Source organism: Scyliorhinus torazame, chromosome 17, assembly GCF_047496885.1.
Source record: "Scyliorhinus torazame isolate Kashiwa2021f chromosome 17, sScyTor2.1, whole genome shotgun sequence".
NCBI classification, from domain to species: domain Eukaryota; kingdom Metazoa; phylum Chordata; class Chondrichthyes; order Carcharhiniformes; family Scyliorhinidae; genus Scyliorhinus; species Scyliorhinus torazame.
In genome coordinates, this window is record NC_092723.1 from 166,534,381 (window position 1) to 166,549,477 (window position 15,097).

The 15,097-nt window shown below is 47.0% G+C and overlaps 1 protein-coding gene across 1 annotated transcript in view; it reads left to right on the forward strand.

Annotated features, from left to right (window-relative positions):
• LOC140394377 (Na(+)/H(+) exchange regulatory cofactor NHE-RF2-like) overlaps nucleotides 1–15,097 on the forward strand; it is a 175,535-nt gene that overhangs the window by 138,284 nt on the left and 22,154 nt on the right. The window contains exons 3-4 of the mRNA XM_072481582.1: nucleotides 14,076–14,255; nucleotides 14,387–14,540. Coding sequence (XP_072337683.1) covers nucleotides 14,076–14,255; nucleotides 14,387–14,540 — 334 coding nt within the window. The remainder of the gene's footprint in view (nucleotides 1–14,075; nucleotides 14,256–14,386; nucleotides 14,541–15,097) is intronic.

Genomic DNA, 15,097 nt, shown 5'->3' on the forward strand with positions numbered 1-15,097 from the left:
AAACGAAAACTCCTTACTCCTAGGTCTGCTAAATCTCCATGGGTCTACTCCTCCCATCTGCTCCATAAAATCTTTAAGCACCTTGGCTGCTGCCGGCCTCCTTCCAGTCCTGGACCTCGACCTGTCCAGCCCTGGTTCCAACACCGTATTGAAATCTCCCCCCATTACCAACTTTCCCACCTCTAGGTCCGGGATGCGTCCTGGCATACGCCTCATAAAATTGGCATCATCCCAGTTCGGGGCATAAACGTTTACCAAAACCACCGTCTCCCCCTGTAGTTTGCCACTCACCATCGCATATCTGCCCCCGCTATCCGCCACTATAGTCTTTGCCTCAAACATTACCCGCTTCCCCACTAATATAGCCACCCCCCTGTTTTTCGCATCTAGCCCCGAATGGAACACCTGCCCCACCCAACCTTTGCGTAGTCTCACCTGGTCTATCAGTTTCAAGTGCGTTTCCTGTAACATAACCACGTCTGCCTTAAGTTTCTTAAGGTGTGCGAGTACCCGTGCCCTCTTTATCGGCCCGTTCAGCCCTCTCACGTTCCACGTGATCAGCCGGGTTGGGGGGCTTTTTACCCCTCCCCCTTGCCGATTAGCCATCCCCTTTTTCCAGCTCCTCACCCGGTTCCCACGCAGCTGTGTCCCCCCCCCAGGCGGTGCCCCCCCGCCCATCCCACCCCATACCAGCTCCCCCCTCTCCCCAGCAGCAGCAGCCCAATAATTCCCTCCTCCCACCCCCCCGCTAGATCCCCCACTAGCGTAGTTAGACCCCCATGTTGCTCCCAGAAGTCAGCAAACTCTGGCCGACCTCGGCTTCCCCCCATGACCTCGTCTCGCACCGTGCGACGCCCCCTCCTTCCTGCTTCCCTATTCCCGCCATGATTATCATAGCGCGGGAACCGAGCCCGCGCTTCCCCCTTGGCCCCGCCCCCAATGGCCAACGCCCCATCTCCTCCACCTCCTTTCCTCCCCCCACCACCTCCTGTGGAAGAGAGAAAAGTTACCACATCGCAGGATTAATCTCACAAAACTCCTCTTTCCCCCCTTTTTACCCCACTCTTCGCCCCCCATACTCGCCCCACCACTTTGTTTCAAACGTTCTTTTTTTAATAACCCGCTCATTCCAATTTTTCTTCCACGCTAAAAGTCCACGCTTCATCCGCCGTCTCAAAGTAGTGGTGCCTCCCTTGATATGTGACCCACAGTCTTGCCGGTTGCAGCATTCCGAATTTTATCTTCTTTTTGTGAAGCACCGCCTTGGCACGATTAAAGCTCGCCCTCCTTCTCGCCACCTCCGCACTCCAGTCTTGGTATACGCGGATCACCGCGTTCTCCCACTTACTGCTCCGAGTTTTCTTTGCCCATCTAAGGACCATCTCTCTGTCCTTAAAACGGAGGAATCTCACCACTATGGCTCTGGGAATTTCTCCTGCTCTCGGTCCTCGCGCCATCACTCGGTATGCTCCCTCCACCTCCAGCGGACACGCCGGGGCCTCTGCTCCCATTAACGAGTGCAGCATCGTGCTCACATATGCCCCGACGTCCGCTCCCTCCGCACCTTCAGGAAGACCAAGAATCCTTAGGTTGTTCCTCCTCGCGTTGTTCTCCAGCGCCTCCAGCCTTTCCACACATCGTTTATGGTGTGCCTCGTGCATCTCCGTCTTCACCACCAGGCCCTGTATGTCGTCCTCATTCTCGGCAGCCTTTGCCTTCACGACCCGAAGCTACCGCTCCTGGGTCTTTTGCTCCTCCTTTAGCCCTTCGATCGCCTGTAATATCGGGGCCAACAGCTCCTTCTTCATTTCCTTTTTAAGTTCTTCCACGCAGCGTTTCAAAAACTCGTGTTGTTCAGGGCCCCATATTAAACTGCCACCTTCCGACGCCATCTTAGTTTTTGCTTGCCTTCCTTGCCGCTGCTCTAAAGGATCCACCGCACAGTGGAGGCGACAGAGAGGGGTGCGGGGAGCCCTGGTGGGGTCCCCAATCAGGAACAACCATAGGTTCGCCCCAGGAAGAATGGATGGAGGATTTCAGAGCTGGTTCCAGTTGGGAATTAGGAGGGTGGGAGATTTATTTATAGATGGGACTTTTGCGAGCTTGGGAGCATTGGAGGAAAAGTATAAGTTGCCCCGGGGAAATTTCTTGAGATATATGCAGGTGAGGGCATTTACTAGACAACAGGTGAGGGAATTTCCATTGCTCCCGACACAGGGGATACAGGACAGGGTGCTTTCAGGGGTGTGGGTTGGAGAGGGCAAGGTGTCAGAGATTTACCGAGAGATGAGGGAAGAGGGGGAGGAGTCGGTGGGCGAACTAAAAGGAAAGTGGGAAGAAGAACTAGGGGAGGAGATAGAGGAGGGTATGTGGGCTGATGCCCTAAGCAGGGTAAATTCCTCTTCCTCATGCGCCAGGCTTAGCCTGATTCAATTTAAGGTGCTACATAGAGCACACATAACGGGAGCAAGATTGAGCAGGTTCTTTGGAGTGGAGGACAAATGTGGGAGGTGTGGCGGGAGCCCGGCAAACCACGCACATATGTTTTGGGCATGCCCGGCACTGGAAGGGTATTGGAAGGGAGTGACGGGAGTGATTTCGCGGGTGGTGAAGGCCCGGGTCAAACCAGGCTGGGGGTTAGCCCTATTTGGAGTTGCGGAAGAGCCGGGAGTGCAGGAGGCGAAAGAGGCCGACGTTGTGGCCTTTGCGTCCCTAGTAGCCCGGCGCAGGATCCTACTCATGTGGAAGGAGGCGAAACCCCCCGGACTGGAGGCCTGGGTAAATGATATGGCGGGGTTCATTAAACTGGAGCAGATAAAGTTTGCCCTGAGAGGATCGGCTCAAGGGTTCACCAGGCGGTGGCAGCCATTTCTCGACTACCTAGGGGAACGTTAGAGGGAAGACAGATGACCAGCAGCAGCAACCCAGGGGGAGGGGGGGGGGGGGGGGGGGAGGGGGGGTTTAGTTTAGGTCAAAGATAAAGGGGTTTTGTTACTTGTGTATTGTTTAAAATTTCTGTATTGTTATTGTTGCGTTTGCTTTGTAAGAGGGGAAAAATTGTTGTTTGGGAAAAAATTTTCAATAAAACATTTATAAAAAAAATAAAAAATAAAGGATCCACCGCAATCCGGCCACCTTCCTCTCCTTTTTTCATCCGTATCCAGGGGGGATTCCCTTCTGGTTCACCGCACAGTACTTTTAGCCGTTAAAATTGCCGTTGGGGCTCTTATTAAGAGCCCAAAAGTCCGTTCCACCGGGAGCTGCCGAAACGTGCGACTCAGCTGGCCATCGCCGCACCCGGAAGTCGAATGTTTGCTTTTATAATGGATTAAATACTTGGAGGAATTTAAATAGATTGAATGGGCTGTTATGAATTAGTTTTTTTTTTAAATAGTGAAGTCTGCAATAGATATTGAACTTTTATTTCAACTCACCATGGCCCCTGAGGTCTTCCCATGTTGGACACTGGGTGAGTTGGCATGGAGAATGTGAAGGTAAAGGGTGGTGAATGGATGCAAGGATTGGCACTAAATTGGCATAAGGGCTATAAAGGGCCATGAGGATGAGAAAAGGTTGACATGAAGGGTATGAGGGGTCACGAGTGGGTTGGGACCATAAGGTGGCATTTGTTGGCATGCATAGGGCATGAGGGGTGGGGACTTTTTTGTTTTATTATTTTTATTGTACCTGACAAAGACTCTGAGCACCAACGTGAGCTTTTTCAACATCTTGCCTTGACACCAGACAGCCCCTGGGTTTGGCTGCAGGTTGTTACTCGGGGCACCAGGCCTGATTCCTGTTTACACCTGGCCCCCTGGAACGAAAATCCAAAGCTTCAGGGTACCTTCTCCCAAGTCGGGCTTGCGGAGTCAGGAATTTTTTCCAACTCTGAGCTCCCAACCTGGGAGTGAAAATTCAGCCCAAAATTGGATAATTGAATTTACTTTGACAAAACTATTGCAGACAGGAATAAAAGGCTGAATAGATGCTTCTTGACTGTCAGGTGATCATAGAACAATGTGGCCAAATGAAAGTGGATGTGTCGGGTGAACCAGTGGAGAGAGCGTGGAGGTGGGGAGATAGAGATGGGACATCAGGGGCGAGATTCTCCGACCCCCCGCCGGGTCGGAGAATCGCCGGGGGCTGGCGTGAATCCCGCCCACGCCGGTTGCCGAATTCTCTGGCACCGGATATTCGGCGGGGGCGGGAATCGCGCCGCGCTGGTTGGCGCCCCCCCCCCCCCCCCCCGCGATTCTCCGGCCCGGATGGGCCGAAGTCCCACCGCTAAAATGCCTGTCCCGCCGGTGTAGATTAAACCACCTACCTTACCACCATGGCGGAGGCGGAAGAGACTCCCTCCACTGCGCAAGAGCAGGAATGCCGTCAGCGGCCGCTGACGCTCCCGCGCATGCGCCGCCCGGAGATGTCATTTCTGCGCCAGCTGGCGGGGCACCAAAGGCCTTTTCTGCCAGCTGGCGGGGCGGAAATTTGTCCGGCGTGGGCCTAGCCCCTTAAGGTTGCGGCTCGGCCCCCCAAGATGCGGAGCATTCCGCACCTTTGGGGTGGCGCGATGCCCGACTGATTTACGCCAGTTTTGGGCGCCAGTCGGCGGACATCGCGCCGATACCGGAGAATTTCGCCCCAGGTGACAAGATTTCCAGGAATACAATCAACCAACACCTGGAAGGCTTTGGAAGTTTGCTGGGTGTGTTGTGGGATATTGCACCCTGCCACATTGCCGCGTCTGGTTGGTTTTCCTTTGGCAATCTGGGTGCCCTCGTTGCTGCCTTTCCCACATCGTCTCCTGATGACGACAGGTGGCAAGAACTTGCTGAACCTCGGGATGTGCCAGAACACCTATCAAGTACCTTTTTGACGTATAGTTATTGTGGTAATGTCGGGGGAACCTCAACTATGAACTCGCAGCAGCTCCCACAAACATCAATTGAGATGGTGACCGGAGAACCCTGTTTATAAGTTCAACAACTTGTGACCCTTTTCTTCTCCATCTTAACCCTTCTTTTAATATCTCTGTCTCAATGGAAAAACACATCTTCACGCCCCCACACCTGGTAATCTATCTCTTGTTCCTAAATTTGCTCTATTTTCATCGCAATCTCTTCCAGCTACAATATAGTATCAAACAGATTTTCCCCCTCACCCGGTTCTGACGAAGAGCCAAACGGACTCGAAGCGTTAATTCCCTTCTCTCTCCCTACTGCAATCAGTTCCTCAATTGGTTTACAGCAGACCTGGACATAAGGAAAGGTAAATTCCAGTACTGAAAAGCTGTGGGAACCATGGGTGCAAAGTCACCTGTTCCTCTCAGTCTTATGATATACCATGCCAGGTCTTAAATTACTCTAATACTGTAGCCCAAATCTTATTTTCTGAAAGAATAGTCGCTGTCAAAGATCCAAAGCTGCTCAGAGTGGGGAGTTTGCTTTCCTACAAACATTCCTCTTCGTCTCAATCTCATCAAAACAGATTAACCGGTCATTTATCACATTGCTGTTTATCTGACAATTCTTGTCTACATAATGACAGTCTTTATATTCCAGCACATTTAATTGCCTGTTGAAGCTGTTTGGGACATTTCTACAAGGATTACTTTTCTATAATGGATCCTTCAGTAACTTGAACTTCAGTGAAGGTCCGTGCATGATGATTGGAATAAAATATCTTCGAGACGATAGTGCTGTTTTGAGCTGTAGTAGTCTTGTGCAATACGGCCCACACTGGTTGAACGAAAGGACATTGATCAAACCAAAGCTTGAGCATCATTAATTGTGGAAAATAGCAAAGCAGTAACATAATATTTTATGGTTCAGTAGCCTGTTACACTCATTATTGTAATCGCAGAACGCATTATGCAGCTAAACTCTGCCTGACTCTAGTAGAATGAACAGGCTGGTAGGGAATCAAAAGTTTCTTGCCAGCTTGCATCTGTACCAGTTGGTGGTGATTTCAGCCACATACTGCACTGTATGATGTAGCGGTGTCTCCACTTCCGTTTCATTCACGCACTAGAATGCCCATTGATTCTGGAGTTTCATTCTTTTGAAGTGATCAATCAAAAATCCGAAATTAGAAGAAAACTACATAAAAGACTCACTGGTATTTGGAAACTTTAACAGCAAAAAGTCCACTATTTGGGGGGAGAAAGCCATCAGACTTCGAGTAACTCATACTTTGAAAGCAAAATGTCCAACTTTTGAACAGCGTATCTATCAGTGAAGAATAACATCACAAATCTACCGTAAGCTTTACAAATATATATTTTCATGAACATGCATCATGAATTGGGATCATTATGTCAAGCATGAGAACAGTTTGTCAAAAATAGGCACAAGTGAGTAATGCGCTTTTTAAAACAAAAAACTAATGTGAGCTATTATAATGGAGAATTTTGCGATAATTTAGAACTTGGGCATTGCAAGTATGTGTCTGGGTGAGTCCATAATGTACACAATCAGGATTGTAAGTGTTGGGACACGTAGCTGGTGGAATAATGTGCAGTTGTGAACTGCAGATGGTGCACAAAGAGATCAACCCATATATGTGTGATTGATTTGCTAACTGTTACTTTAAAATAGTGCGCAGAAGATTTTTTTTTTAGCTTTATTTGCCTGTTGGGTTAGCTGCCACCGAAACCGACGTGTTCGATGTACCAATGGGGAATATGTTTGACCACAAACAATGTGGGGGGAAGCATACCAATTCCAATACTCTTTTGATCCAAATTTATGCACCACAATTAACTATTTACAAGGTTGTGAGTTTTTAAGTAGAGTGGAATAAATACCGTGATACTTTAAAGGATTGTAGCATTTGCTATCATTTACTTCCATCGGTATTACTACTTGCCTCTCATTGCAACATCCGGGATTCCTGATTGACATTTTTGGTTTTGTCTTTGGGGGAGAAAAAAACTGCAGTATCTGTTGCATGGAATAATACCACTGTGCGCCAAATAAAGGCTGTCATTCAATATTGTAGTTCAGATGACAATTATAAACCGTTTTCGCTTTGCTTTCAATATTCATGACGTATGAGCTCTTCAAGGTGGATTCCAATAAGCGTTCTCCTGTATCTCTCCTCACAATGCATTTATGCTGCAGAGCACCTTCTTAAAGCAATAGCCGTTCTTTGGCAGGCTGACACTGCACAGTTTGCATTATGGGGTGAATTGTCAGTGCGGTGCTGCAGATCATTTTGACTTTGGGGGGAGGGTACCTTACCCAACAGATGAGAAGACCTGCATGCACTTGGGAACAGATGTCGGTTAGCTTAGTTGGCTGGCTGGCTGGTTCGTGATGCGGAACGACACCAACAGCGCGGGTTCAATTCTCTGAAGGGCCCCACCTTTTCAACCTTGTCCCTCACTGAGGTGTGGTGACCCTTGGGTTAAATCACCGCCAGTCAGGCCTCTCTCTCACACACGGGAGAGAGCAGCCTATGATCCTCTGGGACTGTGGCGACTTTCATTTCGGTTAGGAGCCATAAAACGGCTTATCTGATTTGTACGTAGGTGAGTGCACTTTAGGACACATCTGCAGCACAGATGCTGTATTTGTTGCTATTGAATGTCAACTGAAGGTACCCCCTCTGCTACTGTGCCCTGCAATTGATGGAATCTTGCTTAGCTTGCCTGTAGTCCTTTTGTTGCTCAGTCCATTATCAGAGTAACACAGAGTCCTTTAGTGTTCCACAAAGACGTCACTGTTGTAATATGGGAAATGTCTCAGCCAATTGGCACAAGCAAGCTCCCACAAACGGCATGTGCTATTTAGTCATGTTGGTTGAGAGATAAATATTCGCCAGGACAGAGTGCCTTACACAATCTGACCCAGTCCTCCTTGCTGGGCATTCTATCTTTCCCTCCTCCCATCCATATTATCAGCGCTCATCCTTTAAACATTCAGCATATCATCAGCCTAATATTGAATGAGGGAACAGGTTTGCAGTTCTGTATGGCCTGTTTCTTATATCTGTATAGTATTTGTAATTTTAAAGTGTGGCTCTCTCTTTCAACCTGGATGGTTGGCCGTTGTTATCAGACCGCATTTTCAACAGATAGGTGTTACTTGAGAGGGTGTGGAAGGTCATTTTCTTCTGCTGTGAAGTTTTGAGATTATATCTAATCACGCCTTCCTGTGCCGCATTAAATACAGACAGTGCGCAACCTTGTGGCACTGCGTCACCCAGGCCAATGACTTGAAAATAAGAGTATTAGACACATCCAAGGGCAAAGGGCTCTCTTGCATTGATTAGTTTGGTCTATGCATCATTGTTGATTTACTTGATTCAATTAACTGAGCACTTGATTACAGAAGTTGTTCAAAGATTCGGTCAATTTTACTTTCCCAAACCGAAGCTTCTGTTGACGGAAAATTGTTTGTGTTCCTGGCAGGCAAGGTAGTGTCAGGGACCATCTTTTGGAAAAAAATTATCCTTGTATATTGGCCTGAGAACAAATTGATAAGAGTTGAGAAGAGTGCTTGGCAGTGGTGTGTAGTACGTGTCTCTTTCAATTAGAATGGACGCCATTCCAATGGAGCCACTGTTTTTTAACCAAAGATTGAGGCTTTAGATTGCTGATCCTGGTACTTGCTCCCTGTGTGGATGAGGAAGAGGGCTGTAGGGAGGATGCGTTGACTGACCACTGCACCGTGGTACAGGAAGCCATTCAAGAGGGGGGAGCAAAAAGACAAGTGGTAGTTGTAGGGGATTCTATAATTGGGGGATTGATGGCATCCTTTGTAAGCCAGATCGAGAGTCCCGCATGGTATGTTGCCTGCCCGGTGCCAGGGTGAGGGACATCTCTGATCGGCTTGAAAGGATTTTGGAGAGGGAGGGGGAGGATCCAGTTGTTGTGGTCCACGTTGGGACTAACAACATAGGTAAGACTAGGAAAGAGGACCTGTTTGGGGATTATCAAACACTAGGGACTAAATTAAAGAGCAGGTCCTCCAGGGTTATAATCTCTGGATTACTACCCGAGCCACGTACCAATTGGCAAAGGGTTGAGAAAATTAGAGAAGTTAACACGTGGCTAAAGGAGTGGTGCGGGAAAGAGGGATTCCATTTCATGGGGCATTGGCATCAGTACTGGGGCAGGAGGGACCTGTACCGTTGGGACGGTCTTCATCTGAACCATTCTGGGACCAGTGTTCTAGCGAATAGGATAACTAGGTTGGTCACAAGGACATTAAACTAGCAAGTTGGGGGGAAGGGAAGTGTAAAGCTATGGACAGTATAATGGTTAATGGAGATCAAGGCAGCAGGTTACGTGACAGGTTATTATGTGGAGATATGGGTTCAAAGACAAGGAAAATTAGGAGAAAGGGTAAGAGGAAAAATAAATTGCGAAAAGTTACTGATCAAGGTGTTAGGATTCATAACAAAGACATAAGAAACAGCATAAGTGTACTTTACCTGAATGCTCGTAGTATACGAAATAAGGTAAATAAGTTGGTGGCGCAAATCATCGTGAATGACTATGATTTAGTGGCCATTACTGAAACATGGTTAAAAGATGGTCACGACTGGGAGTTAAATATCCAAGGGTATCAGACTATACGAAAGGATAGAATGGACGGTAAGGGCGGTGGTGTAGCTTTGTTGTTTAAGGATGGCATCCGGGCAATAGTAAGGGATGATATTGGTGCTATGGAGGACAAGGTTGAATCAATTTGGGTGGAAATCAGGAATAGTAAGGCGAAAAGGTCACTGATAGGAGTAGTCTATAGGCCACCAAATAGTAACAGGATGGTAGGGCAGGCAATAAGCAAAGAAATAACGGATGCATGTAGAAATGGTACAGCGGTTATCATGGGAGATTTTAATCTGCATATCGATTGGTTTCACCAGGTTGGTAAAGGCAGCCTTGAGGAGGAGTTTATAGAATGTGCCCGGGATAATTTCCTGGAACAGTATGTAATGGAACCTACAAGGGAACAAGCGGTCCTAGATCTGGTCCTGTGTAATGAGGCAGGATTGATTAATGATCTCATAGTTCGGGTTCCTCTCGGAAGGAGCGACCACAATATGGTGGAATTTAAAATACAGTTGGAGGATGACGAGGTAAAATCAAACACTAGTGTTTTGTGCTTAAACAAAGGCGATTACAATGGGATGAGAGAAGAACTAGCTAAAGTAGACTGGGAGCAAAGACTTCATGGTGAAGCAGTTGAGGAACAGTGGAGAACCTTCCGAGCGATCTTTCACAGTGTTCAGAAAAGGTTCATACCGACAAAAAAGAACGACGGTAGAAAGGGGAAAAATCGACCGTGGATATCTAAAGAGGTGAGGGAGAGTATCAAATTGAAGGAAAAAACATACAAAGTGGCAAAAATTAGTGGGAGACTAGAGGACTGGGAAGTCTTTAGGGGACAACAGAAAGCTACTAAAAAAGCCATAAAGAATAGTATGGTTGACTATGAAAGTAAACTGGCTCAGAACATAAAAGCAGATAGTAAAAGCTTCTACAAATATATAAGACAAAAAAGAGTGGCTAAGGTAAATATTGGTCCTTTGGAAGATGAGAAGGGAGATTTAATAATAGGAGACGGGGAAATGGCTGAGGAGCTGAACAGGTTTTTTGGGTCAGTCTTCACAGTGGAGGACACAAATAACATGCCAGTGACTGATGGAAATAAGGATATGATAGGTGAGGACCTTGAAATGATTGTAATCACTAAGGAGGCAGTATTGGGCAAGCTAATGGGGCTAAAGGTAGACAAGTCTCCTGGCCCTGATGGGATGCATCCCAGAGTGTTAAAAGAGATGGCTAGGGAAATTGTAAACGCACTAGTGATAATTTATCAAAATTCACTAGACTCTGGGGTGGTCCCAGAGGATTGGAAAGTAGCAAACGTGACACCACTGTTTACAAAAGGAGGTCGGCAGAAAGCGGGTAATTATAGGCCGGTAAGCTTAACTTCGGTTGTAGGGAAAATGCTGGAATCTATCATTAAGGAGGAAATAGCGGGGCACCTGGAGGGAAATTGTCCCATTGGGCAGACGCAGCATGGGTTCACAAAGGGTAGTATGTGTCTGACTAATTTGGTAGTATCTTTTGAGGCCATTACCAGTGCAGTAGATAACAGGGAGCCAATGGATGTGGTATATCTGGATTTCCAGAAAGCTTTTGACAAGGTGCCACACAAAAGGTTGCTGCATAAACTAAAGATGCATGGCATTGAGGGTAAAGTGGTAGCATGGGTAGAGGACTGGTTAACTAACAGAAAGCAGAGAGTGGGGATAAATGGGTGTTTCTCTGGTTGGCAACCTGTAACTAGTGGGGTCCCTCAAGGATCAGTGTTGGGCCCGCAGTTGTTCACAATTTACATAGACGATTTGGAGTTGGGGACCAAGTGCAATGTGTCAAAGTTTGCAGACGACACTAAGATGAGTGGTAAAGCAAAAAGGGCAGAGGATACCGGAAGTCTGCAGAAGGATTTGGATAGGTTAGGTGAATGGGCTAGGGTCTGGCAGATGGAATTCAATGTTGCCAAGTGTGAGGCTATCCATTTTGGGAGGAATAACAGCAGAATGGATTATTATTTAAACGGTAAGATGTTAAAACATGCTGCTGTGCAGAGGGACCTGGGTGTGCTGGTGCACGAGTCGCAAAAAGTTGGTGTGCAGGTGCAACAGGTGATTAAGAAGGCTAATCGAGTTTTGTCTTTCATTGCTAGAGGGATGGAGGTCAAGACTAGTGAGGTTATGCTGCAATTGTATAGGGTGTTGGTGAGGCCGCATCTGGAGTATTGTGTTCAGTTTTGGTCTCCTTACCTGAGAAAAGACATATTGGCACTGGAGGGAGTGCAGAGGAGATTCACTAGGATGATCCCAGAGTTGAGGGGATTAGATTATGACGAGAGGTTGAGTAGACTGGGACTGTACTCATTGGAGTTTAGAAGGATGCGGGGGCATCTTATTGAGACATATAAAATTATGAAGGGAATAGATAGGATAAATGCGGGCAGGTTGTTTCCAGTGGTCGGGGAAAGCAGAACTAGGGGGCATAGCTTCAAAATAAGGGGAGGTAGATTTAGGACGGAGTGTAGGAGGAACTTCTTCACCCAAAGGGTTGTGAATCTCTGGAATTCCTTGCCCAGTGAAGCAGTTGAGGCGCCTTCTTTAAACGTTTTTAAGAAAAAGATAGATGCCTTTCTAAAGAATAAAGGGATTCGGGGATATGGTGTACGGGCCGGAGAGTGGAGCTGAGTCCACAAAGATCAGCCATGATCTCATTAAATGGCGGAGCAGGCTCGAGGGGCCAGATGGCGTACTCCTGTTCCTAGTTCTTATGTTCTTATGATCCAAGTGTGAAATTAATTGAAGCATTGTCTTTTTATTGGTTGATATGTTTGGGTTATTCAATTCATACTGACGTCTTACTCATTGTAAAAATGCAAACTGGGCAGGAACTTTGGGAAGTGAGTGAAAAAGATGTGCATTTATATAGTGCCTTTCACAATCACCAGTTGTCCCAAAACATTTTACAGCCAAATTAGGTATTTTGTATTAATTTGCGGGACGTGGGCATCACCGGCTGGGCCAGTATTTGTTGCTCATCTCTAACTGCCCTTGAGAAGGTGGTGGCAAACTGTTTACTTGAACCACTGCAGTACCTTTGGTGTAGATACTCCCACAGATTGTTAGGGAGGGAGTTGGCGGATTTTGACCCAGTGACCGGATGGCGATATATTTCCAAGTCCGGATGGGGATGGCTTGGAGGGGAACCTCCAGGTGGTGGTGTTCCATGCATCTGCTGCCCTTGTCATTCTAGATGGTAGCGGTTATGGGTTTGGAAGGTGCTGTCTGCGGAGTCCTGGTGAATTCCTGCAGGGCATCTTTTTGGCGTGTAGTCACAGTTGTAATGAAGGAAATGTCATATTGAAGATGGTGACAGGAGAGAAGAAATAGTAGTTTATGGAAGGAGGATGCAGTGAGTACATATTTGAGGATAAGCTGCATCGACAAGGTTAGGATTCCATTGAGTATGGAAGATTAGGGGGCGATATAAACAAGGGGAATCAGTAGCGTAATGGTATTGTCACTGGACTAGCAATCCAGGAACCCAGGAGGCTTTGGGGACTGGAGTTCGAATCCCACCACTGCAGAAGGTGAAATTTGAATAAACATCCAGAATTAAAAGTCTAATGATGATCATGAAACTGTTGCTGATTGTTGTAAAAATCCATGTGGTTCACTCATGTCCTTTTAGAGAATGAATTCTGCCATCCTTACCTGGAATGTCCCAGAAGTGACTCCAAATCCACAGCAATGTGGTTGACTCTTAAATGCCTCGGGGACGCCTGCATCTCATGAACGAATAGAAATATATATAATTGGGTTGATAGAGAAAAATAATTTGACTGGGAGTTCGGAACAAGGGGGTGCACCCTTAACTTCTATCCAGGTCATTTACTGATGATGTCAGGAAGCGCTTCTCCACACACGAGGGCAGTGGAAATGCAAAGCTCTTCCCCGCTAGAAAATCCAATGAAGCTGGGGGGTCAACGGAAAATGTCGAGTTTGATAGGCATTTGCTGAGTTAAGATATTAAGCATTACAGATCCAAGGCAGGTGAGTTAAAGATGCAGATCAGCCACAATCTCATTGAATAGTAAAAGAGGCTTGATGGATGAATGATCCACTCTTGTTCCTAATTTCTTAATACGCTGCTCTCAACGAAGACGTGGCGAAGGAATATCTTTGGAAAGCAGAGTTGTCTAAACTAAAAATATTGCATTCATTCCCCCTCCCCACCCACCCCACCGACTTGGCTCAAAGCTCTTGAATTCCCTCCATAACCATCTTCACATCTCCCTCTTCCTTTAAAGCACTCCTTGAAGCCCAAAGCTTTGTCCTAATATCTCTATGTGATATATTGGTGCCAGATTATGTTTGCTAATACTGCTGGGATATTGCTACTAAATTGAAGGTGCTAGATACATGCAAGTTGTTTGGTTGTGTCCGGGTGCTGCCCGTGGATACAGCAAGGATACAGATAAAGTCACATACTTTAAAAACAAATGTCTTGTGTTTCCATTATGTTGCAGGAACTCAATGGACAAACCAAAGAACTGTGCCCTCGGCTGTGCTGCATGAAGAAGTGCCAAAATGGCTATGGCTTCAACCTACACAGTGAGAAAGCGAAGCCTGGGCAGTACATCCGATCGGTTGATCCAGATTCCTGCGCTGCTAAAGCTGGCCTGCGGGCCCAAGACAGAGTTGTGGAGGTAACAAAACCGTTTCCAAACCCTCCTAATCATTTTCACAGTTCACCAATGATCCCACTGGTCTCTTCGCAGAATTGGGATCTGATAAATGCTCTGGGAGAATCATGTGTTTGTCTCTTGCTTCTTTGCAGGTGAATGGTGTGAATATTGAAGGGAAGAAGCATAGTGAAGTTGTAGCTTGGATCAAAGCCAGTGAGGAAGAGGCCAGGCTGCTGGTGGTGGATCCAGAAACGGATCAGTACTTCAAGAAACTGGGAATAACTCCAACTGAATCACATCTGAAAGGTGGGAATTGGCAAAAAAAAATCTTAATTTAGTCCAGTGAAAAGAAGACTAGACAACTTTATTCCTGGGTTTGAGCAAGGTGGCCGTTCAGAGGTCCATGATGGACATAGCCCTTGGAAGGTGGGGTTAGTCTGGATGCCTGCACTCTTCTGCAGTCTTGTTCACCCACGTACTAATAATCTTTATTAGTGTCACAAGTAGGCTTATATTAACACTGCAATGAAGTTACTGTGAAAAGCCCCTAGTCGCCACAATCCGGCGCCTGTTCGGGTACACAGAGGGAGAATCCAGAATGTCCAACTCACCTAACAAGCACGTCTTTCGAGACTTGTGGGAGGAAACCAGAGCACCCGGAGGAAACCCACGCAGACATGGGGAGCTTGTGCAGACTCCGCACAGACAGTGACCCAAGCCGGGAATCGAACCCAGGTCCCTGGCACTACAAAGAGTGCTAACTAACCACTGTGCTACTGTGCTGCCCATCTGGCCTCTGAAATTCTAGAAGTTTCCTTTTGAGTCATAGAAAGAGCCCACTGTGTCTGTGCTGGCCATCAAGC